This window comes from Pseudophryne corroboree, chromosome 2, assembly GCF_028390025.1.
Source record: "Pseudophryne corroboree isolate aPseCor3 chromosome 2, aPseCor3.hap2, whole genome shotgun sequence".
In the NCBI taxonomy this organism is placed as follows: Eukaryota; Metazoa; Chordata; class Amphibia; order Anura; family Myobatrachidae; genus Pseudophryne; species Pseudophryne corroboree.
The window spans coordinates 512,503,541-512,530,562 of NC_086445.1; the positions used below are offsets into that span (position 1 = coordinate 512,503,541).

General features: G+C 45.5%; 1 protein-coding gene across 1 annotated transcript in view; it reads right to left on the reverse strand.

Annotated features, from left to right (window-relative positions):
* Positions 1-303: 303 nt before the first annotated feature.
* HPCAL4 (hippocalcin like 4) overlaps positions 304-27,022 on the reverse strand; it is a 128,118-nt gene continuing 101,399 nt past the window's right edge. Inside the window, exons 2-4 of the mRNA XM_063954072.1 lie at positions 9,354-9,517; positions 8,552-8,767; positions 304-2,470 (exon numbers count right to left, since the gene is read on the reverse strand). Of these exons, the coding sequence (XP_063810142.1) occupies positions 2,273-2,470; positions 8,552-8,767; positions 9,354-9,515 (576 nt within the window). The 5' untranslated portion in view covers positions 9,516-9,517 and the 3' untranslated portion in view covers positions 304-2,272. The remainder of the gene's footprint in view (positions 2,471-8,551; positions 8,768-9,353; positions 9,518-27,022) is intronic.

A 27,022-nucleotide genomic window follows, 5' to 3' on the forward strand; every position in this document is an offset into this window, starting at 1 on the left:
TGTGCGTTCTATCCCTTTTGTGAAGTGTATTCGCACTGCAAGCTCAGTTAGTATGCAGAGTGTGCAGTGTGGGTCATAGCACAATCTACAGCCATTATAGATGTGCCACTGGATGCAGTCACCTCCTGAGATATGTACAACCCTGCATATGGGAGAATACACACATTTTTCCCAGTGCACACTTCTTTTGAGCAAAATGCGCCCATTTACTTCCAGCTTTACATGAAGCCTTATGTGTTTGCCTTGAAGCCTTCTTTCTTACATAGTTGTGTAAGATAAAATTCTTAATAAAGTAAAGTAATAAAATGTGTATGCACAAATTTATTGCACAGCTATGTATATATAGACACATGTATCAACAAACATACAGTATACAAATCTACATCTACCTTTGTACTGGAGTATATTAGTATGACGTTATGTTTCTTCATCATTTTTACACAGCAGCACAAGCATCTTTTAAAGTTTAGAAGCCAAAATGAAAAATAATTTGTATAATGTTTGATGTATTTTATTTCAATTAGAAAAATATACCAAGTCCACTTGCACTGTTCAGACTATACGCTCACACACAGAGCAGGTGAGGGATTGGGGATGTTCTGCTGGGACAGTGATGGGGACAGCTGGGCTCACAGGCCCTAAAGTGCTGACAAGGGGTTCTCGTGCATATCTGAAAAGCTCTGAATGAGGAAAAATAGCCTGAGAGAATTCCCCCATATTAGTTATGGCAAACCAACCACAGGGCAGAATTCTGCTTGCTCACCCTCTTATTTGGCACATTTGGGGCCTGAAATTAATTACAATTAACGCAGAAATCTTGGCCCTCATTCCGAGTTGTTCGCTCGCTAGCTGCTTTTAGCAGAATTGCACACGCTAAGCCGCCGCCCTCTGGGAGTGTATCTTAGCATAGCAGAATTGCGAACGAAAGATTCGCAGAATTGCGAATAGAAATTTCTTAGCAGTTTCTGAGTAGCTCGAGACTTACTCAGCCATTGCGATCAGTTCAGTCAGTTTCGTTCCTGGTTTGACGTCACAAACACACCCAGCGTTCGCCCAGACACTCCCGCGTTTTTCCCAGAAACGCCAGCGTTTTTTCGCACACGCCCAGAAATGGCAAGTTTCCGCCCAGAAACACCCACTTCCTGTCAATCACAGTACGATCACCAGAACGATGAAAAATACTCGTTATGCCGTGAGTAAAATACCTAACTTTTGTGTTAAATAACTAAGCGCATGCGCTCTGCGAACCTTGCGCATGCTCAGTAAGTGACTAATCGCAATATAGCGAAAATCGGCAACGAGCGAACAACTCGGAATGAGGGCCATTGTTACAATTAAAACTGTGAACCTGTCTCTCCAAACAGCCAGTATTGCGGTACTCCAGCTACATGCATCTGCAGTGCACTGTGGGTCACTTAGCTCTGTTTGAGAAGAGGTTTGTTGCAGCGCACTGTGTTGTCTCTGCCATTTACTTACATTGAAAAACACACACATACAAGACAATGCACTATATATATATATATATATAACATAGACTGGTGAGCAGCATATAGGTATGCCATATAGGTCACATGCAAATATTTCCATATACATAGTTACTGTATAAAGCACATGCAATACACTGCATATCCAGAGGCAGCCTTATAATGAGTTACACCGGTATGGCCTCCAATAGGCCAGAATGTATACGTATATCATTGACAGAACTTGTTTTTCCCAAGAAACAGTGATCACTTCTGGCAGCAAAATGACTGTGGCCGACCCCGTGCAGAGCTCTATAGCACATAACATATTATGTGACAGACAGTGTTAATGTATCAAGCATAACATATACTATTGTACATAGAATCTATAGCAGACAAATGAATGCATATTAAAACACTTCCACTGTGAATAACTGTAAAAACATTTTTTTTTGATGCTTAGGCATTGGCAGAGACAGGCAGATACATATATGCATTAGACTGTTCATAAAATCTACACTATCAATCCAAAAAATATTATGGGACAGAGCTCAAATCTGGTACTGGATCAAATTGCCCCGCAACGTGGCTTTGTGTACAATTCCATGTGCATGTGTGTTCCACATGCCAGTATTTTACAGTCTCATTACTGAATAATCATATTTTTACCACTTCCCACTTACATAAGATCAGTACTGTGTGAGATGTTCTCTTATTGAATAGGAGGATGGTCCCAGGACACTGTGGGATGGGAAAGGTAGTGAGGTGCATGCAGGGCGCTCAGCTGAGCTGTCAGAATAGATGGGTTGCTATTTCTGCATGTCACACTGCAAGAGGAGCACTATAGAAGGATCACTCTTTGCTGCCTCTTTAAACTCTTCCAGGGTGATTTGGTCATCTCTGTCCTTGTCCATCTTTGTGAAGATTTTGTCAACTCTTTGTTGTGGAGTTAGACCATCTTGATTCATGCGCATCATAATTACTGTGCCTACCATCTTGTAGATTGCCTAAGGGTTTAAAAGAGAAAGACAAAGTTACTAGCACGGCACATGGTCTGTAGTATTATTATTACCACTTTTATTAACATGTTTTTAGTTAGTTACACCTAACATGCTGCAGCCCCTAGGTAAAATCCACCACTGTTTAGGATCCAGGACGTAGTGTGCACCAGGGGTGGATTTAGGGGTGAGGCACTCCTTGGCATAACAGTAACAGCCAAAATCCGACTTAATTTTATTATTTTTATTGATTAGTTATAAGCCCTCGTTTGATGTTAGCCAATTTAATAGAATAATAAGAAAGCCACTAACTGACATTTTTGTTTATTTTATAGTATACATATTTACTAAGTGGGACAGCTTACAGGGGCAGTATGTGCATGTCCTACCCGTTTACACTCATTCAAAATGGCACTGTATATGGTACAATACAGTGGAAATATATTGCAGTTACTGGTACTTTTTGGGCTGACGTTACCAACACAAGCACCCAAGTGCCACCCCCAAACAAGTGCCGCTCCTAAGCATGTGCCTCACATGCCTAATGGGAAATTGGACACCGGTGTGCGTGTCATATTGAGGGTGTGACTGCATGTCACTCCTCCATTGCTTTTCATGCTGAAGGTGTGCCTAGCACTTGCCATGCTGTTGGAGCTGCTGAGCCGACCCCAGCCTCCCTCTCTATGAACAGCAGGTGAGAGAATAATCTTCCAAACCCCCCTCCCCCGCAGATAAGATGGCAGGACACTTGCCACAAAGTGGGACTATTGTTCGAATTGAATATTCTTTTACCACTTGTATTCTTAAGCTACATGAAGAAGGATTTCATGGTAATTTTGGAGAGTCACTTGAACTACTGCTAAACAGCAGTACACAACATATATTTAATATATGTAGAACCCCCTCCCACCTCCACCATCATCATTACTACCACCACCACCACCAAATTACTACTTGTCTGTAATAAGGACCATAGCTGGAGACTTGGTATAATGCTGTAGCAACTCCTAAACAAAGAGGGACAGATATGCATACTGAAAGATTCCTGGTAAGATGGCCACATTCTTACTGAATAGAAGCTGGCAATCATTTTATTCCCACGGCGTCAGAGTACCCATCTCCTTCTACCCTGGTGCTAGTATTACAAAGACTCCAGCATAACACTTAAGAGCAGTAAGCTCTGAGGACTGTCTTCACCTATTATATCACTTGGATTACTAGGGGAGTGGTAGAAAAAAAAAATCCCCAATGAAGTGGAAAAAAGTGTCCTAGGGCTAAACTGTTTGGTCCTAAGTTAGCTCAAGACATACCCATACATTTTATCATTGAACAATTTGCAGTACTAATACTAAAACTTATATTTTTTAATAGGCTGGAGTTGCTTCCCAACTGCAGGAAAGGACTTGAGTTCCATGAATTTAAGAAGATATGGCAACATGGAGTAAACAACTGAGACAAATCTGACTTGATTAGCAGGTGTAGACATGAGAAGACCATGGTCCATATATATTAGCCTGTGATTTGGAGGAACTAGTGCAGTTCTAGTGATTTAGCCCAAACATTTAAAGTGTCAATAATTTTAAAGACAAAACTAATCTGATTGCTGCTTTAAATCTATGGGCAAAATCATTGAAATTGTGCTGGTTCCTGTGACTTACTGGCTAAGACATATGTCTCTCTCTTGTGGACTAAACAGTCTTGAGTTTGGCACACATACAAGCAAGACAGCAGCAGACAGGGACTCAGACTGTAATGTGGTCAGTTCATTCCCAGGGTCTATTACACAAATGGGCAACAAAGAGCAACAATAATAGATAACAGAGGCACTGTCAAGTTCTGAGTCTGATCCACAGTGGGGTAAATTTACTAAGATGGGAGTTCTATTTAAGATGGGATGTTGCCCATAGCAGCCAATCAGATTCCAGGTATTATCTTCTAGAAGGTGCTACATACATGAGAAGTAGAATCTGATTGGTTGCTATGGGCAACACCCCATCTTAAATAGAACTGCCATCTTAGTAACTTTACCCCAGTAAGAACAGATACCAAGGATCAGTCAACAGCGAGGTCAGGTAAACAATAACATGTCAATGTTTGATCACAATAATATCAGCAGTATAAGGGAATAGAAAAGAAAGTTGTCAGGAATCATGACTAGAATTAGTAAACAGGAGAACAAACTGGAACATGGTGTACAGTAACAAGACAGCAAATACTAGCAATCACCTAGCATTGTATACTAGGTTTGTTTGATGGCAACTTGCCCATATGCAATTTCATGCCCACAACAAGGAATTGTGCCAACACCTATTAAAAGTAATATTTTAATTATTTACATATTGCAACAGAAAGAGTACTTTCTTTCTTCCAGACCACACCACTCCCTCCTTATAAGGTGACTTCTAGGTGCCCTAGATTTGGTGAGATGTTTAATTACAAATATTGTAATATAATTTGGGGTAAGTAAGCATACATTCTCTACCGATTCCCATGACCTTTCCTCCAGACCACAGCCTTTCCATTTTATTGTGAAGTTTCTATGACCATTTTCACAGTCAACTTGTCTTTCCTTTGTAACTTGATAGGTGGTAAAGCTGTAGAGATTGCAGAAGACACGTGAAATACTGGTTGTAGTCTTTGCATGGTATGCTGCAGATGAAGCTTCACTATAGTTGGAGATTGCACAGACTGTATTAGAAATGGCTCTATAAATTTATTGACGAATTTGGGTGAGAGACTTTCATGTTTGTAAGATAACCAGTACTTTGAGCCTGTTTTAATTAAGCACTGCCACAACTTAGACCTTTGGCAGGACAGGCAGAGCCGGCCCTACGCATAAGCAAACTTGGCAAATGCCTAGAGCATTTGGAATGCCTAGGGGCACAAGCAGCTTCTGCTGATTAAAATGATATGCAGCATGACGATATTATGTGTGACTGCGGCTCTATCTGCATACGAAATGCATTACTAATGTGCAGCATTATGTGAATAAGGTGTACTACAGTACTTTGTGGTGTAACGTATAGAAAGGGCACTACTCTGTGGTCTAATGTGAATAAAGAGCAATATGGTGTGGTGTAATGTAATGTGAGTAAGCGGCACCACTGTGAGGAGTAACGTGTTACTACTATGTGATGTAACGTGAATAAGAGAAATATTGCATGATATAATGTGAATAAAGTTGCACTACTGTGTGGCGTAATTTAAACTGGGGGTATTATTGTGTGGCCATGCCCCATCCCAGCAAGAACACGCCCTTTTTGGGCTGCGCACCGAATGTGCACACTGTTACTATTTAAAATATAAGGGGGAAGGAGCACCAAAATGAGGTCTGCTATGGGTGAGGAGTAGTGATGAGCGGGTTCGGTTCCTCGGGATCCGAACCCCCCCGTACTTTACCCATTTTACACGGTTCCGAGGCAGACTCGAATCTTCCCGCCTTGCTCGGTTAACCCGAGCGCGCCCGAACGTCATCATCCCGCTGTCGTATTCTCGCGAGATTTGTATTCTATATAAGGAGCCGCGCGTCGCCGCCATTTTCACTCGTGCTTTGGAGATGATAGCGAGAGGACGTGGCTGCGTTCTCTCAGTTTCTGTGTTCAGTGTGCTGCAAATATCTGTGCTCAGTGTGCTGCAAATATCTGTGCTCAGTGTGCTTGCAAATATCTGTGCTCAGTGTGCTGAAAATAGCTACGTTCTCTGCCTGAAAAACACTCCATATCTGAGCTGCATTGTAGTATATAGTAGGAGGACAGTGCAGAATTTTGCTGTGACCACCAGTATATATATATATAGCAGTACGGTACAGTAGTCCATTGCTCTACCTACCTCTGTGTCGTCAAGTATACTATGCATCCATACCTGTGCTGCATTTTAGTTGTGCGCAGTATATAGTAGGAGGATAGTGCAGAATTTTGCTGACCACCAGTATATATATAGCAGTACGGTACAGTAGTCCACTGCTCTACCTCTGTGTCGTCAAGTATACGCATCTATACCTGTGCTGCATTTTAGTTGTGCGCAGTATATAGTAGGAGGACAGTGCAGAATTTTGCTGACCACCAGTATATATATAGCAGTACGGTACAGTAGTCCACTGCTCTACCTCTGTGTCGTCAAGTATACTATGCATCCTTACCTGTGCTGCATTTTAGTTGTGCGCAGTATATAGTAAGAGGACAGTGCAGAATTTTGCTGACCACCAGTATATATATAGCAGTACAGTACAGTAGTCCACTGCTCTACCTCTGTGTTGTCAAATATACTATGCATCCATACCTGTGCTGCATTTTAGTTGTGCGCAGTATATAGTAGGAGGACAGTGCAGAATTTTGCTGACCACCAGTAAATATAATGCAGTACGGTACAGTAGTCCACTGCTCTACCTCTGTGTCGTCAAGTATACTATGCATCCATACCTGTGCTGCATTTTAGTTGTGCGCAGTATATAGTAGGAGGACAGTGCAGAATTTTGCTGACCACCAGTATATATATAGCAGTACGGTACAGTAGTCCACTGCTCTACCTCTGTGTCGTCAAGTATACTATGCATCCATACCTGTGCTGCATTTTAGTTGTGCGCAGTATATAGTAGGAGGACAGTGCAGAATTTTGCTGACCACCAGTATATATATAGCAGTACGGTACAGTAGTCCATTGCTCTACCTCTGTGTCGTCAAGTATACTATCCATATGTGTGCTGCATGTGCTGTTTGGGGACTATTTTTTAAATCTGCCATCCTGTCTGACACTGCAGTGCCACTCCTAGATGGGCCAGGTGTTTGTGTCGGCCACTTGGGTCACTTAGCTTAGCCATCCAGCGACCTCGGTGCAAATTTTAGGACTAAAAATAATATTGTGAGGTGTGAGGTGTTCAGAATAGACTGGAAATGAGTGGAAATTATGGTTATTGAGGTTAATAATACTATGGGATCAAAATGACCCCCAAATTCTATGATTTAAGCTGTTTTTGAGGGTTTTTTGTAAAAAAAACCACCCGAATCCAAAAAACACCCGAATCCGACAAAAAATTTTCAGGGAGGTTTTGCCAAAACGCGTCCGAATCCAAAACACGGCTGCGGAACCGAATCCAAAACCAAAACACAAATCCAGAAAAATTTCCGGTGCACATCACTAGTGAGGAGTGATGGTGCTGGGAAAGGGGTACAGGGTCAGAGGCGGAACTAGCTTCTGTGCAAGAGGGCACCAACCAAAATCTTGCCTAGGGCATCAAATTGGTTAGGGCCGGCTCTGAGGACAGGTAAATCAACTTGTGAGAAGTCTCAAGTCCTTTCATATTGTTTATAAAAGAGCATCTACTTTCTGATTTAGAGAACCCATTCTACATTTGATAACAAAATAGAAATTGGTGACGAACATTGTCCATCTGGCCTGGCTGGCATTTAATTGTTTATCGGACTATATTAATAATTTTCCATATTTTGTCAGTGCCATAACACTTGCTAAAAGTTCTCAGTCTCCAATAGAATAATTCTGCTTCTGCTGGAGAAAGTTTCTTAGAAAAATATGCTGGAACCCTCCTCGAAAATGGCCTCAGTGCATGTGTGGTCAGCGGATCATGCATGCGCAGGAGTCCCACTTCCACACTGAGCACAAAGCAGGGCGCTCATTAATACACGGGCCCGGTACAATCGCATATTGCAAATGCGATTAATAATAATAAATGGGCCCCATAGAGTTGCAGAAGTACATGAATATGAATAGAATAGCTTAAATTCCACAGTAGTCTATTTCTATGATGTCAACTGAATATTGTTTCTATAAAAGCACCATAAAATGAATACGAATAGAATAGCCTGTAATCTGCAGTGTTTCAATAGAAACTGCTGCCAAATAGAACAGACCACAGTGGGTTGTCATTTAAAACCACCAAGGATCGACAGCGGTTTCAGTTTAGACATCAAACCTGATCTTTAGATAACGCTTTTAATTGTACATTGAAACCGCCATCAGTTGACAGCGGTTGTCGTCACTTTCTATATGACACCAAACCTGTGGCTTAGTAAATTTTCCCCCTCATCTTATCCACTTCATTATACCCTACAATCTGTTTTTTTTCTTTAAACATACCTCAATAATCTCCAACATCTCCAGCCTTGTTATCTTCCCATCTCCATCTAAATCATACATCTCAAATGCCCAGTTTAGTTTTTGCTCAAAGCTCCCACGTGATGTGACGCTCAAAGCACAAATAAATTCCCTGAAATCAATCGTTCCATCACCGTTCTTGTCAAATGTACGAAAGGCATGCTGAGCAAACTTGGAGGCATCACCATATGGGAAAAACTGCAATCATAACATAAGCAGAAAAAGAGAAAGAATTATCATTGTAGTGAGCACAAGGTAAACAGTAATTATTATTTTCTCATATAACATGAATGTATTGGAAGATATTAATATAGTACAACTTTGGGAAATGGCAATGAGTTTCCATTGGGTGCTATAATGGATAGTAATGTGCCTGCTTACTGCCATACATCATATTTACAGTATACAGTGGTTATATCTTTTATTTAAAAGGGGCCACAAGGGTACCGTAACGCTGCACATAGGGGCAGAGAACAAACATCACATTGCAATGTAATACATTACATATATACAGAATCACAGTACACAGTTTACAGATTTACATGGAGCAAGATAAAAAGGGAGAGAGCCCTGCATTCACTACCTCTTAAACCACTTCTATTTACAGTAGTTGCAATTGTTAAGTGCTGGATATATTTGCAAACTGTCTTGTGAGAAATTTATTTTAAAATATGAATATTACTAGATTTGTAACCATCATAAATTGATATTTAAAATGATATAACTTTCAGTAGTGTTATGATTATGGACATGATATGAGTAGCATGTAAATGTTCCTAAATACCTTAATATAGAGCTGCTGGAACTCATTCAGATTGAGGATACCAGATGGACAGTCCTTCAGGAATCCTTTGTACCAATGCTTCAGTTCTTGTTCTGTGAATTCTGTGCTCTGAACTAAGTCCTGTAGCATCTCTGGAGCCAGTTTACTGTTTGGTTTTCCCATTTCTATCAAATGATAAAAACAAAATGAAATATGAAAATGTATATCGGTGACTGCTTTGTGAAGGTCAATCCAGATGCACAAATACTGTCTACTGTTCTGAATGACACAAATTTTAATTTTGGCAACTAACACTAGAATATACAGTACAAGGCAGACACAAAGAATATGGACAGCAGATAAAGACCAATTTTTTTTTAATAATGGTTTCTTTTGTGTATAGTTTTGTTTGCCTTACTGTCTGTTGAACTTTGAGCACATTGATACCGTATGTGACTCTTATTGAAATATGGCCTGGCAATAAACTGCTGCGCCATGTGGTCTCTGCAATGACTTGTCAATTGGCGGTAGACTGGAAAAACCCTGCTCCTCCCTCCATACAGGCTATATATAATATCTCGTATCTGGTATGTTTACCGAATGGACTACATGACTAGTATTATTAACTGTTCCTCTAAGTCATTTGATAAAATATGGAGTCCGTGGCTAACTACCCAACATGCCCCTTCGCCTTTCAATTTGTAATGCCCTGTGCTATATATATATGACAATTCTAGATTTATTTGATGGACCCCTCCCGGGGATTCTATTCTGTCGTCTAGTCTTTCCTTTCTTTTTTCTTTTCTTTTCTTCTCCCTTCTCCACCTTTTTTTCTCTTCAGTCTTGGTCGGCTAATCCCTCTACTGACTGACATTCTTTCTACGTTTTATTACCCGATCTTCGGGTTGCAAAAAATGTATCATATTTTTGGTTCTATTTATGAATGCCAACTGTTAATCTATGTTTATAATGTACTATATTATGACGCATATATGTTGGTCTCTGTTTGATTCTATGATCTCACTAATAAAAACTTTGTAAAAAAAAAAAAAAAGAAATATGGCCTGGCAATGCAGTTTAATCTAAGGGCAAAATTAAATTAGCCCTGATAATTTAATTTGGGGGTGCTGGAGGGGGGTAGCCTCAAGCTTTTTCATAATTTTTAGCTTCAGGCTATTCAATTATAATCTTTTTTTTTTTAGCCCGTTAAATTACCTGTTTTCGGGTGTTAACACGTAGAATCTGGGATATGTTCCGAGACCTATGTGTTAATACTGTCTCGGCGTACGAAAACAGGCTACTTAAGGAGGAGTTTTTTTCCGAGTCAGCTCAGGTCTCGAAAATAAAATCCCCGTTAAGTGGGGCCTGTGGGCTGACTTCACGGACATTTGAATAGCCTCGGGGAAATCATTTAGTACAACTGAGTGAATCCCCCCAAGTTTTCTGTATGATAATATTTCGTAATGTTACACCCTCAGCTTTCCCCTTTCATGTTGATAGTCACTTTTTCTATAATTAAACTTATTCTGGAAATTAAGCCTTTCTGGACTAATAGGCCTATTTATTATTTAGCAGGTTTCCCCCATAAATAACTAATCAATTTGATTTGTTTAGCTCCAATTTATTGAAACTAGTTAGCAAATAGCAATGCCCAGAGCCGGCCCTAAACAATATGATGCCCTAGGCAAGATTTTGGCTGGTGCCCCCTTGCACAGTCGCTAGTTCCGCCTCTGACCCTGTATCCCTTTCCCTGAACCATCACCCCTCACCCATAGCAGTCCTCATTTTGGTGCTCCTACCCCTTATATTTTAAATAGGAACTGTGTGCACATTTGGTGCGCAGCCCAAAATGATGCATTTCTTGCTGGGAAAGGGCATGGCCACACAATAATACCCCCATTTGAAATTACACCACACAGTACTTCAACCTTATTTATATTATATCATGCATTAGTGTCTCTTATTCACGTTACATCACACAGTAGTGCCACGTTACTCCTAACAGTAGTGCCCCTTATTCACATTACACCACACCATATTGCTCTTTATTCACATTAGACCACACAGTAGTGCCCTTTCTATACAGCACGTTATGCCACAAAGTACCGTAGTACACCTTATACACATAATGCTGCACATTAGTAATGCGTTTCGTATGCAGATAGAGCCCACAGTCACACACAGAATATAGGCATGCTGCATATCATTTTAATCAGCAGAAGCTGCTTGTGCCCCTAGGCATTCCAAATGCCCTAGGCATTTGCCAAGTTTGCCTATGCACAGGGCCAGCTCTGGCAGTGCCTCCTTCCTGGGATCGTGCAGCTGAAAAGAGGCTGTGCCTGTAAAGCATTTTGCTCATTGTGAAGTCTTTTGTGATGACCTGCGAGAAGGTACAGCGCTTGCATGGTCGTTACACAACATATGTCCACATTTTAGCAGCTGAAGATCCCTTTCCAGTGAATTGTTGTCTAAATGCTACAGCAGTTAATGTAATTAACTATCGAGGCCAAGCTCCAAAAATCTAAGGTTTTTTTGGAGCTCAGTAAAAAGTGTTGTTTTCACTCCCAATTATGAATAATTGTAAATGTAGAAAAAAAAATGTAAATGTCCTCACAAGTAGATTAGCACATACAGAAAATGTATATCATATGGACACTGTATGTTCTCTTTAATGCATTATTTCTGATGGCTGAATAACCTGCAAGTAAGACAAGATATACGGGGACATTTACTAAGCAGTTATAAGAGCGGAGAAGTGAGCCAGTGGAGAAGTTGCCCCATCAACCAATCAGCAGTTCTGTATAATTTTATAGTATGCAAATTATAGATGTTACTTCAGTGCTGATTGGTTGCCATGGGCACTTCTCCGCTCTTATCACTGCTTAGTAAATGTCCCCCTAAGTATTGAATATATCTGATGACTTCATAATTCCTTGACTACAAAGCTCTCATGAGAGACGGCTTAGCGGTATTACTAGTAAGCTAACATGTATAGATATCTTTTTGTTATCTGAACAATCTCAATTCTTCTTAGTTACCCCATCATTTCTTAGTAACAGAGTGTTCTTATATCTGTGAGTTTATAGCAAAATAGATCATAACTACAACAATGATTGCATACATTTGGCACATGCCTTTGTCCTTGTGCATTTAATCATTCACATATGAAGTGACTGTCATATCCAACTACTGTTGCCCAATACAGACAATATTTCTGAATTCCCCTCCACTATGCATGTGGGTCTAAGTACTAAATCAAACATGGAGGAAAGAGTGGTGCATTTACTCTCTGTAGTTTGGAGCGGCCATCTACCAGGGAGAGTACTCTGAGGAGAAGCTGATGCAGAGCTACACATTCTATCATGGTAATGAGATTTGTCATTTATCTTTTCCTCCACTCTACCTGAATGAAGATATAGAGCAGAGCTCATTAAGAGGAGGCATGTGGGCAATCTGAAGAATAGCCATGGTATTTCCTATGAAGTTAAAACGAGTTTTATGGTAAGAACTTACCCTTGTTAAAAATCTTTCTGCGAGGTACACTGGGCTCCACAAGTCTGGACAATGGGGGTGTAGAGTAGGATCTTGATCCGAGGCACCAACAGGCTCAAAGCTTTGACTGTTCCCAGAATGCACAGCGCCGCCTCCTATATCACCCCGCCTCCCAGCACAGGAGCTCAGTTTTAGTTAACCAGCCCAATGCAGTAGCAGGAAAAGAGATGACAACGGTTAGTAGCCACATACACCACACTCTCACGACAAGAGAAGTGTCAGCGGCTAATGCCATTTCAACCCAAAGAAGCTAAGTGCGTCAGGGTGGGCGCCTTGTGGAGCCCAGTGTACCTCGCAGAAAGAGTTTTAACAAGGGTAAGTTCTTACCATAAAACTCGTTTTCTGCTGCGGGGTACACTGGGCTCCACAAGTCTGGACAATGGGGATGTCCTAAAGCAGTTCCTTATGGAAGGGGCATCCTGGGAAGCGGCAGTATCGAAGGCATAGAACCTTATGAACATGTTCCTGGAGGACCACGTAGCCGCCTTGCACAATTGATCAAGGGTCGCACCACGTTGGGCCGCCCAAGAAGGTCCAACAGACCGAGTAGAATGGGCCGTAATGTGAACAGGAGCTGACAGACCAGCCTTCACATAAGCATACGCAATCACCATTCTAATCCACCTGGCCAGGGTCTGTTTGTGAGCAGGCCAGCCACGTTTGTGAAATCCAAACAAAACAAAAAGAGAATCAGACTTTCGAATAGAAGCAGTTCTCTTCACACAGATACGGAGAGCCCGTACCACATCCAAAGACCGCTCTTTGGGAGACAAATCAGGAGAGACAAAAGCTGGAACCGCAATCTCCTGATTAAGGTGGAACGAAGAAACCACCTTAGGTAAATATCCGGGACGAGTCCTAAGAACCGCCCGGTCACGGTGTAAAATCAGATATGGGGAACTACAAGACAAGGCACCCAAATCCGACATTCTTCTAGCAGAGGCAATAGCCAGCAAGAACACCACCTTAAGGGAAAGCCACTTAAAGTCAGCTGAACCAAGAGGTTCAAATGGAGGCTCCTGCAACGCCTCAAAAACCACCGACAAGTCCCAAGGAGCCACAGGCGGGACATAGGGAGGTTGGATACGCAACACACCCTGAGTGAAAGTATGAACATCAGGTAAAGTCACAATTTTTCTCTGAAACTACACCGACAAGGCAGAAATATGAACCTTGAGGGAGGCCAGACGCAGGCCTAAATCTAGGCCCTGCTGTAGAAAAGCCAAAAGTTTGGCTGTACTAAACTTGGAAGCGTCATAATGGTTAGATGCGCACCAAACAAAGTAGGAATGCCAGACCCGATGGTAAATTCGAGCAGAGGCCGGTTTCCGGGCCCGCAACATAGTTTTAATGACCTCATCAGAAAAACCCTTAGCTCTTAAGACGGAAGCTTCAAGAGCCACGCCATCAAAGACAGCCGGGCTAGGTCCTGGTAGACACAGCGGCCCTGTACGAGGAGGTCTGGGCGTTGTGGAAGTAGAAGTGGACGCTCTGACGATAGGCCTCGCAGATCTGAGAACCAGTGCCGTCTGGGCCACGCCGGAGCTATGAGAAGCAGATTTCCTTTTTCTTGCTTGAACTTCCGAATTACCCTGGGCAGGAGTGACACCGGAGGGAACACGTACGGCAGCCGAAACCTCCACGACACTGCCAGCGCATCCACGAATGCTGCTTGATGATCCCTTGTCCTTGCTCCGAAGACCGGAACCTTGTGATTGTGTCGAGACACCATCAGATCCACATCTGGAAGACCCCACCTTTCCACGAGGAGTTTAAACACTTCTGCATGGAGGCCCCACTCGCCGGCATGCACGTCCTGACGACTGAGAAAGTCTGCTTCCCAATTCAGGACTCCCGGAACGAATATTGCCGATATTGCCGGTAGATGGCGTTCTGCCCAACGTAGAATCCGTGAGGCTTCCTTCATTGCCAAACGGCTTCGAGTGCCGCCTTGATGATTTATGTAAGCCACTGTGGTGGCGTTGTCCGACTGTACTTGAACAGGACGGTTCTGAATCAAATGCTGGGCTAGGTTCAACACATTGAAGACCGCCTGCAATTCCAGAATGTTGATCGAGAGGAGAGATTCCTCCTTGGTCCACCGACCCTGCAAGGAGCGCTGCTCCGGCACCGCGCCCTAACCTCTTAGACTGGCATCTGTCGTCAACAGGACCCAGTTGGATATCCAGAAGGGACGGCCTCTGCACAATTGTCGGTCCTGGAACCACCAGAGCAGCGATAGACGGACATCCGGAGTCAAAGAGATCATTTGAGACCTGATTCGGTGAGGCAGGCCGTCCCACTTGGCTAGAATCAGCTTCAGGAGGGGGCGAAAATGGAATTGAGCATACTCCACCATGTCGAATGCTGATACCATGAGGCCCAGCACCTGCATTGCCGAATGTATCGACACTTGCGGACGAGAAAGGAAGCAACGAATCCTGTCCTGAAGTTTCAGGACTTTCTCCTGAGACAAGAACAACCTCTGGTTTAAGTGTCCAATATCGCTCCCATATGCACCATGCTCTGAGCAGGGACCAGGGAGGATTTCTTCCAGTTGATGAGCCACCTGTGGGCTTGTAGAAACCGGACCGTCATATCCAGATGACGCAGAAGAAGATCTGGGGAATTTGCCAGGATTAACAAGTCGTCCAGATACGGCAGTATCCTGACCACTTGACGGCGGAGTACCACCGTCATCACCGCCATAACTTTGGTGAAGACTCGCGGAGCCGTTGTTAAACCAAAAGGTAACACCCGAAACTGGTAATGGAGGTTGCCAATAGCGAACCTCAGGTATTGTTGATGTGACACTGCTATAGGAATATGCAGGTAAGCATCTAGTATGTCCAGGGAGACCATGTAGTCCCCAGGTTCCAAGGCCAGAACTATAGAGCGAAGGGTTTCCATACGGAACTTGGAAACCTTCACAAACTTGTTCAGTGCCTTGAGGTTGAGAATGGACCGGGAGGACCCATTCAGTTTCGGGACTAGAAACAGCGGAGAATAGTACCCCCGCCCCTCTGAGCAAGAGGCACCTGTACTACGACTCCTGTATCCAGGAGGGTCTGTACCACCGAATGCAGAGTGTTTGCCTTTGTCTGGTCCGACGGGACGTCTGTCTGGCAAAATCGATGAGGGGGTCGGTTTTTGAAGGCTATGGCGTAACCTCGAGTGACGACTTCTCGTACCCAGGCATCTGAAGTGGTCTTCAACCATTCCTGGGTATACCCTAGAAGCCGGCCCCCCACCCTGGGATCCCCCAGGGGGAGGCCCGCCCCGTCATGCGGCAGGCTTATCGGTCTTGGCTGCTGGCTGACGGGCAGCCCAGGCTCTTTTGGGCTTCGGCTTACCAGGTTTGGAAGTACGGGCCTGCTTATGGTTCGCCTGACCTTTTGCTTTACCTGAAGGACGAATGGGGCGAAAGGACGTGCCTTTGGCCTTCGACACAGAAGGAGCTGTATTAGGCAGACAGGAAGTTTTGGCAGTAGCCAAGTCAGCCACTATCTTATTTATGTCCTCCCCAAACAGAATATCCCCCTTGAAAGGGAGTACCTCCAGGGTTTTTCTAGAGTCCAGATCCACAGACCAGGATCTCAGCCACAATATCCTGCGAGCTAGGACTGACGTAGTAGAGGCCTTGGCTGCTAGGATACCGGCATCAGAAGCCGCCTCTTTAATATAGCGAGAAGCTGTGACACTATATGACAAGCATTGTCTAGCATGGTCAGAGGAGATTTCAGCTTCTAACTCCAAGGCCCATGCTTCAATAGCCTCTGCCACCCATGTATGCAATAGTGGGTCTTTGTGCAGCACCCGTGAGGGTGTAAATCGCTTTTAGACAACCCTCTTTTAGAGACGTGACGGTAGTGACAGGTAGAGCTGAGGAAACCACCATCCTAGCCACATGTGAGTCTACTGGAGGAGGTGTTTCCCAATTCTTAGGCAGCTCTGGCGCGAGGGGATAGCGAGCAAGCATCTTCTTTTGAGGCACAAACTTCATACCCGGGCTTTGCCAGGGTTCCTGACGTATATCCACTAGATGGTTAGAGTGAGGTAAAACTTCTGACGCTTGAACCTATCTGGTTTCTTAGGAGGAACGGATGGCTCGGGATCATCTGTAATCTGCAGAATTAACTTAATAGCCTCCAAAAGATCAGGAACATCCACATGTGAACTACCCTCCCCATCAGCCGTATCTGAGTCAGAACCTGTGGGGTCAGTGTATGTGCTGTCTTCATCAGACGAGGTGTCAGTGACAGCAGTGGATTGTGAGGAGACGAGCGCTCGCTTAGAGGACCTCTTGGACTTAGGCGAGCGTTGGTCAGACTTTTTAGTAGTCAGGGACTAGTTCAACTTCTTTAATTGAGCAGATAAATCGTCTGTCCACGGCGGGTTAGCTGCAGGGACCACATACGGTTGTACCGGCATTGGGGGTCCCATAGGGGGTGTTAGTTTATGAACTGGCGTATGCAGAAGCGTGGAAAAAGCGGCCCACGGAGGGTCAGTATGTGCCTCCGTTGCCACAGTCCCACTGGGGGGCAAGGAGCCCCCAGAACCAGAGCCCACAGCTGCTATATTCTCCCCATATGTGCCTGTGGCTTCAGCAACACCAGCAGTGTGTTCCGCCCCAGAACCATTACCCTCAGAAGCAGACATGATATAACTTGCAGTATGAGGTAACACAGTACAATTATTAGCAGCACTATATCCCTAAACCCAAACCCCTGCGCAGTGTAGTCAGCACCAGCAGAGATAAAGGAGAGATATGGTGACTAAATCACAGAGAAAAATACGTAATACAGTATATCTTTGTGAAAATCCTATATTAAATAACACCTGACGCACCAAGCCCCCTCAGGTTATAGAATATAGGGATAGCAAGTTGAGTGAAAGACACGAGATGGACACCACTCAGCTATCAATGCACACACAGATAGTCACAGTTTGTACAATGCAGGGGTTATTACAGACAATAATACTGCACTGGACTAGCTTACACAGCTATATAGTCAATAGATATAACACTACACAGTAAGAAACTGGATGTATATCACAGGGTAATTGTACTATAAACCCCTGACTAAATGCACTCTTTCTTAACTAACACTGACTAAAAAGGCAGGTAGACTACTTAAGTGTCATGTAAAGGTACAGCGCTGACAACCAGTCGGCTTTACATAGGAGGATTTACCCAAGCAGTCCCAGAAACAGTGAGCTGAGGAGTAATGGCGCCGCAGACACTGACTGGAAGTGAGGAAAAATAAGATTTTAAACCTACCGGTAAATCGACTCCGTAAGGACCATGGGGATAGACGGGCTCCTCAGGAGACATGGGCACTTTTAGAAAGACTTTGACTCTGGGTGTGCACTGGCTCCTCCCTCTATGCCCCTCCTCCAGACCTCAGATAGAGAAACTGTGCCCAGAGGAGACGGACAGTACAAGGAAAGGATTTTTGTAATCCAAGGGCAAGATTCATACCAGGCACACCAATCACACCGTATAACTTGTGATATACTACCCAGTAAACAGTATGAAAACAACATAGCATCAGTCCAAGACCGATGAAACTATAACATAACCCTTATGTAAGCCATAACTATATACAAGTCTTGCAGAAGTAGTCCGCACTTGGGACGGGCGCCCAGCATCCTCTACGGACTACGAGAAAAAGATTTACCGGTAGGTTTAAAATCTTATTTTCTCTAACGTCCTAGAGGATGCTGGGGACTCCGTAAGGACCATGGGGATTATACCAAAGCTCCCAAATGGGCGGGAGAGTGCGGATGACTCTGCAGCACCGATTGAGCAAACAGGAGGTCCTCCTCAGCCAGGGTATCAAACTTATAGAATATTGCAAAGGTGTTTGACCCCGACCAAGTAGCAGCCCGGCACAGCTGTAGTGCCGAGACCCCTCGGGCAGCCACCCAAGAAGAGCCCACCTTCCTAGTGGAATGGGCCTTAACAGATTTTGGTAACGGCAATCCTGCCGTAGAATGCGCCTGCTGAATCGTGTTACAGATCCAGCGAGCAATAGTCTGCTTTGAAGCAGGGCCGCCAACTTTGTTGGCTGCATACAGGACAAACAGTGCTTCTGTTTTTCTGATCCTAGCCGTTATGGCCACGTAAATTTTCAAAGCCCTGACCACATCCAGGGACTCGGAATCCTCCAAGTCACGTGTAGCCACAGGCACGACAATAGGTTGGTTCATATGAAAGGATGAGACCACCTTAGGTAGGAATTGAGGACGGGTCCGCAATTCCGCTCTATCCATATGGAAAACCAGACAGGGGCTTTTATGTGATAAAGCCGCCAATTCCGAAACTCGCCTAGCCGAAGCCAAGGCTAACAACATGACCACCTTCCAGGTGAGATATTTCAACTCCACTGTCTTAAGTGGTTCAAAAGCAATGTGACTTAAGGAAACTTAACACCACGTTAAGGTCCTAAGGCGCCTCCGGAGGTACAAAAGGAGGCTGAATATGCAGTACTCCCTTCACAAAATTTGTACTTCAGGTAATAAGGCCGAAATCTGAACTTTTAATGGAGCCTAATTTTAGGCCCAAATTCACTCCAGTTTGTAGGAAGTGAAGAAAACGGCCCAGGTGGAATTCTTCCATAGGAGCATTCCTGGCCTCACATCAAGGAACATATTTTCTCCATATTCGGTGATAATGTTTAGATGTCACGTCCTTCCTAGCCTTTATTTGCGTAGGAATGACCTCATCCAGAATACCCTTTCCCGCTAGAATCCGGCGCTCAACCGCCATGCCGTCAAACGCAGCCACGGTAAGTCTTGGAATAGACAGGGACCTTGTTGTAACAAGTCCTGCCTTAGAGGAAGAGGCCACGGATCTTCTGTGAGCATTTCTTGCAGATCCGGATACCAGGTCCTTCGTGGCCAATCTGGAACAATGAGAATTGCTCTCACTCCTCTTTTTCTTATTATCCTCAACACCTTGGGTATGAGAGGAAGAGGAGGAAACACATATACCGACTGGAACACCCACTATGTCACTAGGGCGTCTACAGCTACCGCCTGAGGGTCTCTTGACCTGGCGCAATACCTTTGTAGCTTTTTGTTGAGACAGGATGCCATCATGTCTATTTGGGGTAGTCCCCACCGACTTGCAATCTGCGCGAAGACTTCCTGATGAAGTCCCCACTCTCCCGGATGCAGAGCGTGTCTGCTGAGGAAGTCTGCTTCCCAGTTGTCCATTCCCAGAATGAACACTGCTGACAGAGCGCTTACATGATTCTCCGCCCAGCGAAGAACTCTGGTTGCTTCCGCCATTGCCACTCTGCTCCTTGTGCCGCCTTGGCGGTTTACATGAGCTACTGCGGTGGTGTTGTCTGACTGGATCAGAACTGGTCGATTGCGAAGTAAGATCTCCGATTGACGTAGGGCGTTGTATATGGCCCTTAGTTCCAGGATGTTGATGTGAAGACAAGTCTCTTGACTTGACCAAAGTCCTTGGAAATTTCTTTCCTGTGCGACCGCTCCCCAACCTCGGAGGCTCATGTCTGTGGTCACCAGGATCCAGTCCTGAATGCCGAACCTGTGGCCCTCTAGAAGGTGAGCACTGTTTAGCCACCACAGGAGAGATACTCTGGCCCTGGGGGACAGGGCGATCCGCTGACGCAATTGCAGATACGACCCGGACTATTTGTCCAATAGGTCCCATTGGAAGGCCCTTGCATGGAATCTGCCGTATGGAATGGCTTCGTATGTTGCCACCATCTTTCCCAGAACTTGAGTGCAATGATGTACTGACACTTGTTTTGGTTTCAACAAGTTCATGACTAGAGTCATGAGTTCATGCGCTTTTCCCTTCGGAAGAAAAACCCTTTTCTGGTCTGTGTCTAGAATCATGCCCAAGAAGGGCAGACGAGTTGTAGGATTCAGTTGTGACTTTGGAATATTGAGAATCCAGCCGTGTCGCTGTAACACATTCAGTGAAAGTGATACGCTGCTCAGCAACTTCTCCCGTGATCTCACTTTTATGAGGCGATTGTCCAAGTACGGGATAATTGTGACACCCTGCTTGCGCCAGGGCACCATCATTTCCGCCATTACCTTGGTGAAAATTCTCGGGGCCGTGGAAAGCCCAAACGGCAACGTCTGAAATTGGTAATGACAATCCTGTACCGCAAATCTCAGGTACGCCTGATGAGGAGGATATATGGGGACATGTAGGTATGCATCCTTTATGTCCAGAGATACCAAAAAATCTCCCCCTTCTAGGCTGGCGATGATCGCCCTGAGTGATTCCATCTTGAACTTGAACCGTTTTAAGTAAAGGTTCAGGGGTTTTAATTTTAAAATGGGTCTGACCGAACCGTCCGGTTTCGGAACCACAAACAGAGTTGAGTAGTACCCCTGCCCTCTTTGATGCAGGGGAACCTCTACCACCACTTGTTGCAGACACAATTTGTGAATCGCATGTAACACTATCTCCCTTTCCAGGGGTTGTTTCGGTAGGGCCGATTTGAAAAAAAAGGCGAGGAGGCACTTCTTCGAATTCCAGCTTGTAACCCTGGGAAACAATTTCTATTGCCCATGGATCCACCTGTGAGTGGACCCAGACGTGGCTGAACAGTCGAAGACGTGCCCCCACAGGAGCTGACTCCCTCAGGGGAGCCCCAGCGTCATGCGGTGGATTTAGCAGAGGCCGGGGAGGACTTCTGTTCCTGGGAACTAGCTGTGTTGTGCAGCTTTTTCCCTCTGCCCTTACCTCTGGCAAGAAAGGACGAACCACGTGCTCTCTTGTTTTATTGGAACGAAAGGACTGCATTTGATAATGAGGCGCTTTCTTAGATTGTGAGGGAATATATGGCAAAAATTTTTATTTACCTGCCGTAGCCGTGGAGACGAGATCCGAGAGGCTCTCTCCGAAAAATTCCTCACCCTTGTTTGACTCTAGAACCCAGTAGACTAACGTCTCTTTGGGCATGTCTTATATGTATATATATAAGACAACATCCTTTACATATAAATATCTATATATATCTATATCTATATATATCTATATATATATATATATATATATTAGGGACAATAACATGGTATCCTTATCTAGGGTTTCAATCTCCGCTGATAAGATATCTGTCTACGCTGCTACAGCGCTATAAACCCATGCCGACACAATCGCCGGTCTGAGTAGTGTACCAGAATGTGTGTAAATGGACTTATCACTGACCTGGTTTGAGGAGGTTGTGGACTCGGGGTTTCCTCCGATGACCGGGAAGTGGAACCGCAACTGGGCCGCAGCAGAGATGGCCGGATGTAAGTCTTCCTCATGCAGGATCAGATCGGCGGACGGGAAGCACGTGCGGACGCTGAAGGTCTCCTGAAAGAGAGAACTTGACAGGTGCTGGTGAATCACAGAAAATACTAGGTGCTGGAGGCACGGAGGTGCTTGGAGGCACGGAGGTGCTGGAGGCACGGAGGTGCTTGGAGGCACGGAGGTGCTGGAGGCACGGAGGTGCTGGAGGCATGGAGGTGCTTGGAGACATGGAGGTGCTGGAGGCACGGAGGTGCTTGGAGGCACGGAGGTGCTTGGAGGCATGGAGGTGCTTGGGGGCGCTGGAGGCACGGAGGCGCTGGAGGCACGGAGGTGCTTGGAGGCACGGAGGTGCTTGGAGGCACGGAGGTGCTTGGAGGCACGGAGGTTGAAGGCACGGAGCACTGGAGATCACAGGTACAGTAGCACGATGATACTCAGGCGCCGGAGCACTGCCCGGCGTCTGAATTTAAACTTCCCGCCAGGACCTGATTGGAGGACGGGCCGATGACGTCACCCGCAGCTCCCGAGGACGTCGGACGTGGACGCCGGCTAGACGGAGCGCCGGACGCCGGGACCCGCCAGCGAGGACGGCCGCACGGAGACCCAGCGCGCCCGGAGAGGTAAGTGAGAAGACCGCGGCGCCGTGACAGTACCCCCTCCTCTAGGAGTGGCCCCTGGACACTTTCCCGGCTTCGTAGGATGTCTAGCATGGAAGATCCGGACTAGTCGAGGAGCCGAGACCTCAGAAGCCTTTATCCAACTTCTCTCCTCAGGACAATATCCTTTCCATTCCACCAGATATTGCAGATTATTGTGAAGGTAACGCGAGTCTAGAATATTTCTGATCTCGAAGTCTGTTCCTGTTTCAGTCTCCACTGAGGTGGGGCTAGAGGTCTTTGAATGGAAACGACTAAGGACGAGAGGACGAAGAAGAGAAACATGGAAGGTGTTAGGTATACGTAGGTGCGAAGGTAAACCCAGCTTGCAGACCACAGGATACAGGACTTGTAGCACAGGGTAAGAACCGATGAATCTTGGAGCAAACTTCATGGTGGGCACCTTCAACCGGAGATTACGTGTGGACAGCCATACCCTGTCGCCAACCTTGTATTGTGGAGCGGCTCGCCGTTTCCTATCCGCAAAGAACTTGTACCGGACTGAAACCTTCTTAAGATTAGCATGAACCTTACTCCAAATTTGTCTGAAGTGTAGTAGAGTGGACGTTACGGCTGGAACCTCTTCCATCGGAAGGCTTGGTAATTCTGGAACACGTGGATGGAACCCATAGTTGATGAAAAATGGAGATTCACCAGTGGAAGAATGAAATGAATGATTATGGGCAAACTCCGCCCAAGGTAACAACTCCACCCAGTTGTCCTGTGAAGGGGAGAGATAAAGACGGAGGAAAGTCTCTAGATCTTGATTGACTCATTCCGTTTGTCCATTCGTTTGGGGATGATAAGCGGACGAAAACTTAAGTTTAATCTGTAGAGTCAAACAGAGGGCTTTCCAAAACCTTGCGGTGAACTGTACCCCATGATCAGAGACTATTTCCTGTGGCAACCCATGCAACCGAAAATGTTCTTGGATGAACAGTAGAGCTAGTTTCGGGGCTGTCGGTAGACCAGTCAAAGGAACGAAGTGTGCCATCTTCGAAAAACGGTCGACGATTACCCAAACGGTGTTGCAACCCTTGGAACGGGGCAAGTCAGTGATGAAGTCCATGGAAATATGAGTCCAGGGTTTCATAGGAATGGACAGAGGACGAAGCAACCCAGCAGGGGGTAAACGGGGAGATTTATGCTGTGTACACTGGGGACAGGAATTAACGTAATCCTGTACATCCTTCCTCATGGAGTCCCACCAGTAAGATCTTTGCAGAAACTTGTACATCTTCTGGGCGCCGGGATGACCGGAAAATTTGGAGATATGGGCCCACTGAAGTATCCTCGACCGGAATTTGACCGGTACGGACATTCTTCCAGGAAGAGGGCCTGGAGTAGTCGAGGCAGCAGAGACAGAAATTGGATTTAGAATTAAACTCCGTTCAAAGGAATCCTCATCATCTATGGAAGTTTGTGAACGGCTCGGTACTTGATAACAAAAGAAAATCGAGTGAAGAAGAGTGCCCATCTAGCTTGGCGAGGATTCAAGCACTGTGCGGTTTTGATATACAACAAATTTTTGTGATCAGTGTAAATGGTAGTCACGTGTTTGGCCCCCTCTAAGAGATATCTCCACTCTTCCAAGGCAGATTTAATCGCCAAGAGTTCCTGGTCTCCAATAGTGTAATTCCGTTCAGCCGGAGAGAATTTACGAGAGTGAAAGCCGCACGGATGTAATTTCTTATCTGAGGCATACTGAGAGAGAACGGCCCCAACTCCGACCGAGGATGCGTCGACTTCTAGGAAGAAAGGTTCCTCGAAAATTGGTTGTTGGAGTACTGGAGCGGACATAAAAGCTGATTTCAAGTGGGAAAAGGCCTCTATGGCTTTGGGAGGCCACAACCCCGGATTGGAACCCTTTCTCGTTAGGGCGGTAATGGGTGCATCAATGGTGGAGAAACCTCTAATGAACTTTCTATAATAGTTCGCAAAACCCAGGAACCTTTGTATTGCTTTCAAGGAGAGTGGCTGTGCCCAGTCCCGAATGGCAGAGAGTTTCTCCGGATCCATGCGAAGCTCCTTCCCCGAGATAATATAGCCGAGGAACGGTATTGATGTTACTTCGAAGGTACACTTGGACATCTTGGCATAGAGATGATTCTCACGTAGACGGCGGAGTACCTCTTTGACTTGTATTCTGTGTTCAGCAAGGTCTTTTGAAAAAATCAGGATGTCATCCAAATACACCACGACACTTAGGTTTAACATGTCTCGGAAGATTTCGTTGACGAATCCCTGGAAGACAGCAGAAGCATTGCTAAGACCGAACGGCATCACCAGATACTCATAATGCCCATCCCGGGTATTGAAGGCGGTCTTCCATTCATCTCCCTCTCTGATGCGTATAAGATTATAGGCCCCCCTCAAATCGAGCTTGGAAAAAACATGGGCACCATGAACTCTATCAAATAGCTCTGTAATTAGAGGCAAGGGGTATTTATTTTTGATGGTAATATCATTTAAGCCGCGGTAGTCGATACATGGTCTTAACCCTCCGTCCTTTTTTTTCACGAAGAAAAAGCCCGCTCCAGCCGGGGAAGTAGAGGGGCGGATGAATCCCTTGTGAAGATTGGTTTTGATATAGTCAGACATAGCCTGTGTCTCTGGGAGGGACAGAGGATAAATGCGAGTCCGAGGCGGCATTTCCCCAGGGATAAGGTCAATGGGGCAGTCCCAAGCCCTATGGGGTGGTAACTGGTCGGCTGCTTGTTCCGAAAACACATCTCTAAATTCTTGGTACGCCTCTGGAATAGGTTCCTCCTCCGCCTTAGAAGAAACACGAAGCGGACAGACAGGGGTGAGACAGTTAGCGTGACAAAAAGAACCCCAAGACCGAATTTGTGCGGTCTTCCAATCGATATGGGGATTGTGACTTTTGAGCCAAGGTATTCCGAGAACCAGATCGTGATGCATTTCCGGGATCACCAGGAACTCCAAATATTCTTGATGTAGAGCCCCGACCTGTAGTTTAACTGGAACCGTGCGTTCTGTTATGATACCCTTGGATATCCTAGTACCATTGATGGCTGTCAAGGAAATAGGCCGTTCGACGGACCGTACTTCCAAATTCAGGCTTTGGACACAGAGGGAAGAAACGAAATTCCCCGCAGCTCCAGAGTCCAACAGGGCTTCAAAAGACTTGGAAGTAGCCTTGGTGATTAACGTTACAGGAAGTAAACAGTCCGAAGTGGGAGAAGATTTGGTCGTAACCCCCAACTTGACTCCTCCGGAACAAGCTAGGCCTTCTCGTTTCCCGGACGGGATTTGCAGGACTTGATGAAGTGACCCGCAGCTCCGCAGTACAGGCAGAGCTTACCCTCATGACGACGCTGCCGCTCCTCCGGGGACAATCGGGATCGGTTAATCTGCATGGGTTCGTCCGGACTTGGAACCACCGCTTGCCTTGCAGGAGGAAGCCGGAACCTAGAACGATCCGATCGACTACGTTCTCCTCCACGTTCCTGCATCCGGAGATCTACCTTGACACAGAGAGAGATCAATTCCTCTAAAGAATCCGGAAGCTCTCGAGTGACCAACTCGTCCTTCAGGCGATCAGAAAGACCGTTCCAGAAAGCAGCTCTCAGAGCCTCATTATTCCAACGAAGTTCAGAGGCAATGGTTTGGAAATGAACCACATACTGACCCACGGATCGGGAGCCTTGACGGATGCGGAGTAAGTCAGAAGAGGCCGAGGTCATCCTGCCGGGCTCGTCAAAAATTCTTTGAAAAGACGTGATGAATTCGGAGTAATTGGAAACCAGTGAATCAGAACGTTCCCATAATGGAGACACCCAATCCAAGGCTGATCCTTCCAGCAGAGAAATAATATATGCTACCTTGGACCGGTCTGTAGGAAAGTTGTGAGCTAGTAGCTCGAAATGTACCTCGCATTGGTTTAAGAAACCACGACAATTCTTAGGATTCCCATTATAACGGGATGGCGTAGGCAGCTGAAGGCGCGGAGTGGCACCGGCCGATGGTTGGACATTGCTGGAGGTGGCAAGTGGTGCAGCTACCGGAACTGGTGCCGGAATTACTGAGGCTAGAGACGCCTGAATCTGATCCAGACGTCCGGACAACTCCTGGAGGTACTGCATCACCTGACCTTGTGCCGCTTCCTGACTTTGTACACGGGAAGCCAGGTCCTGGATGGCACTTGAGTCCGTGTTCCGATTCCCCGGGTC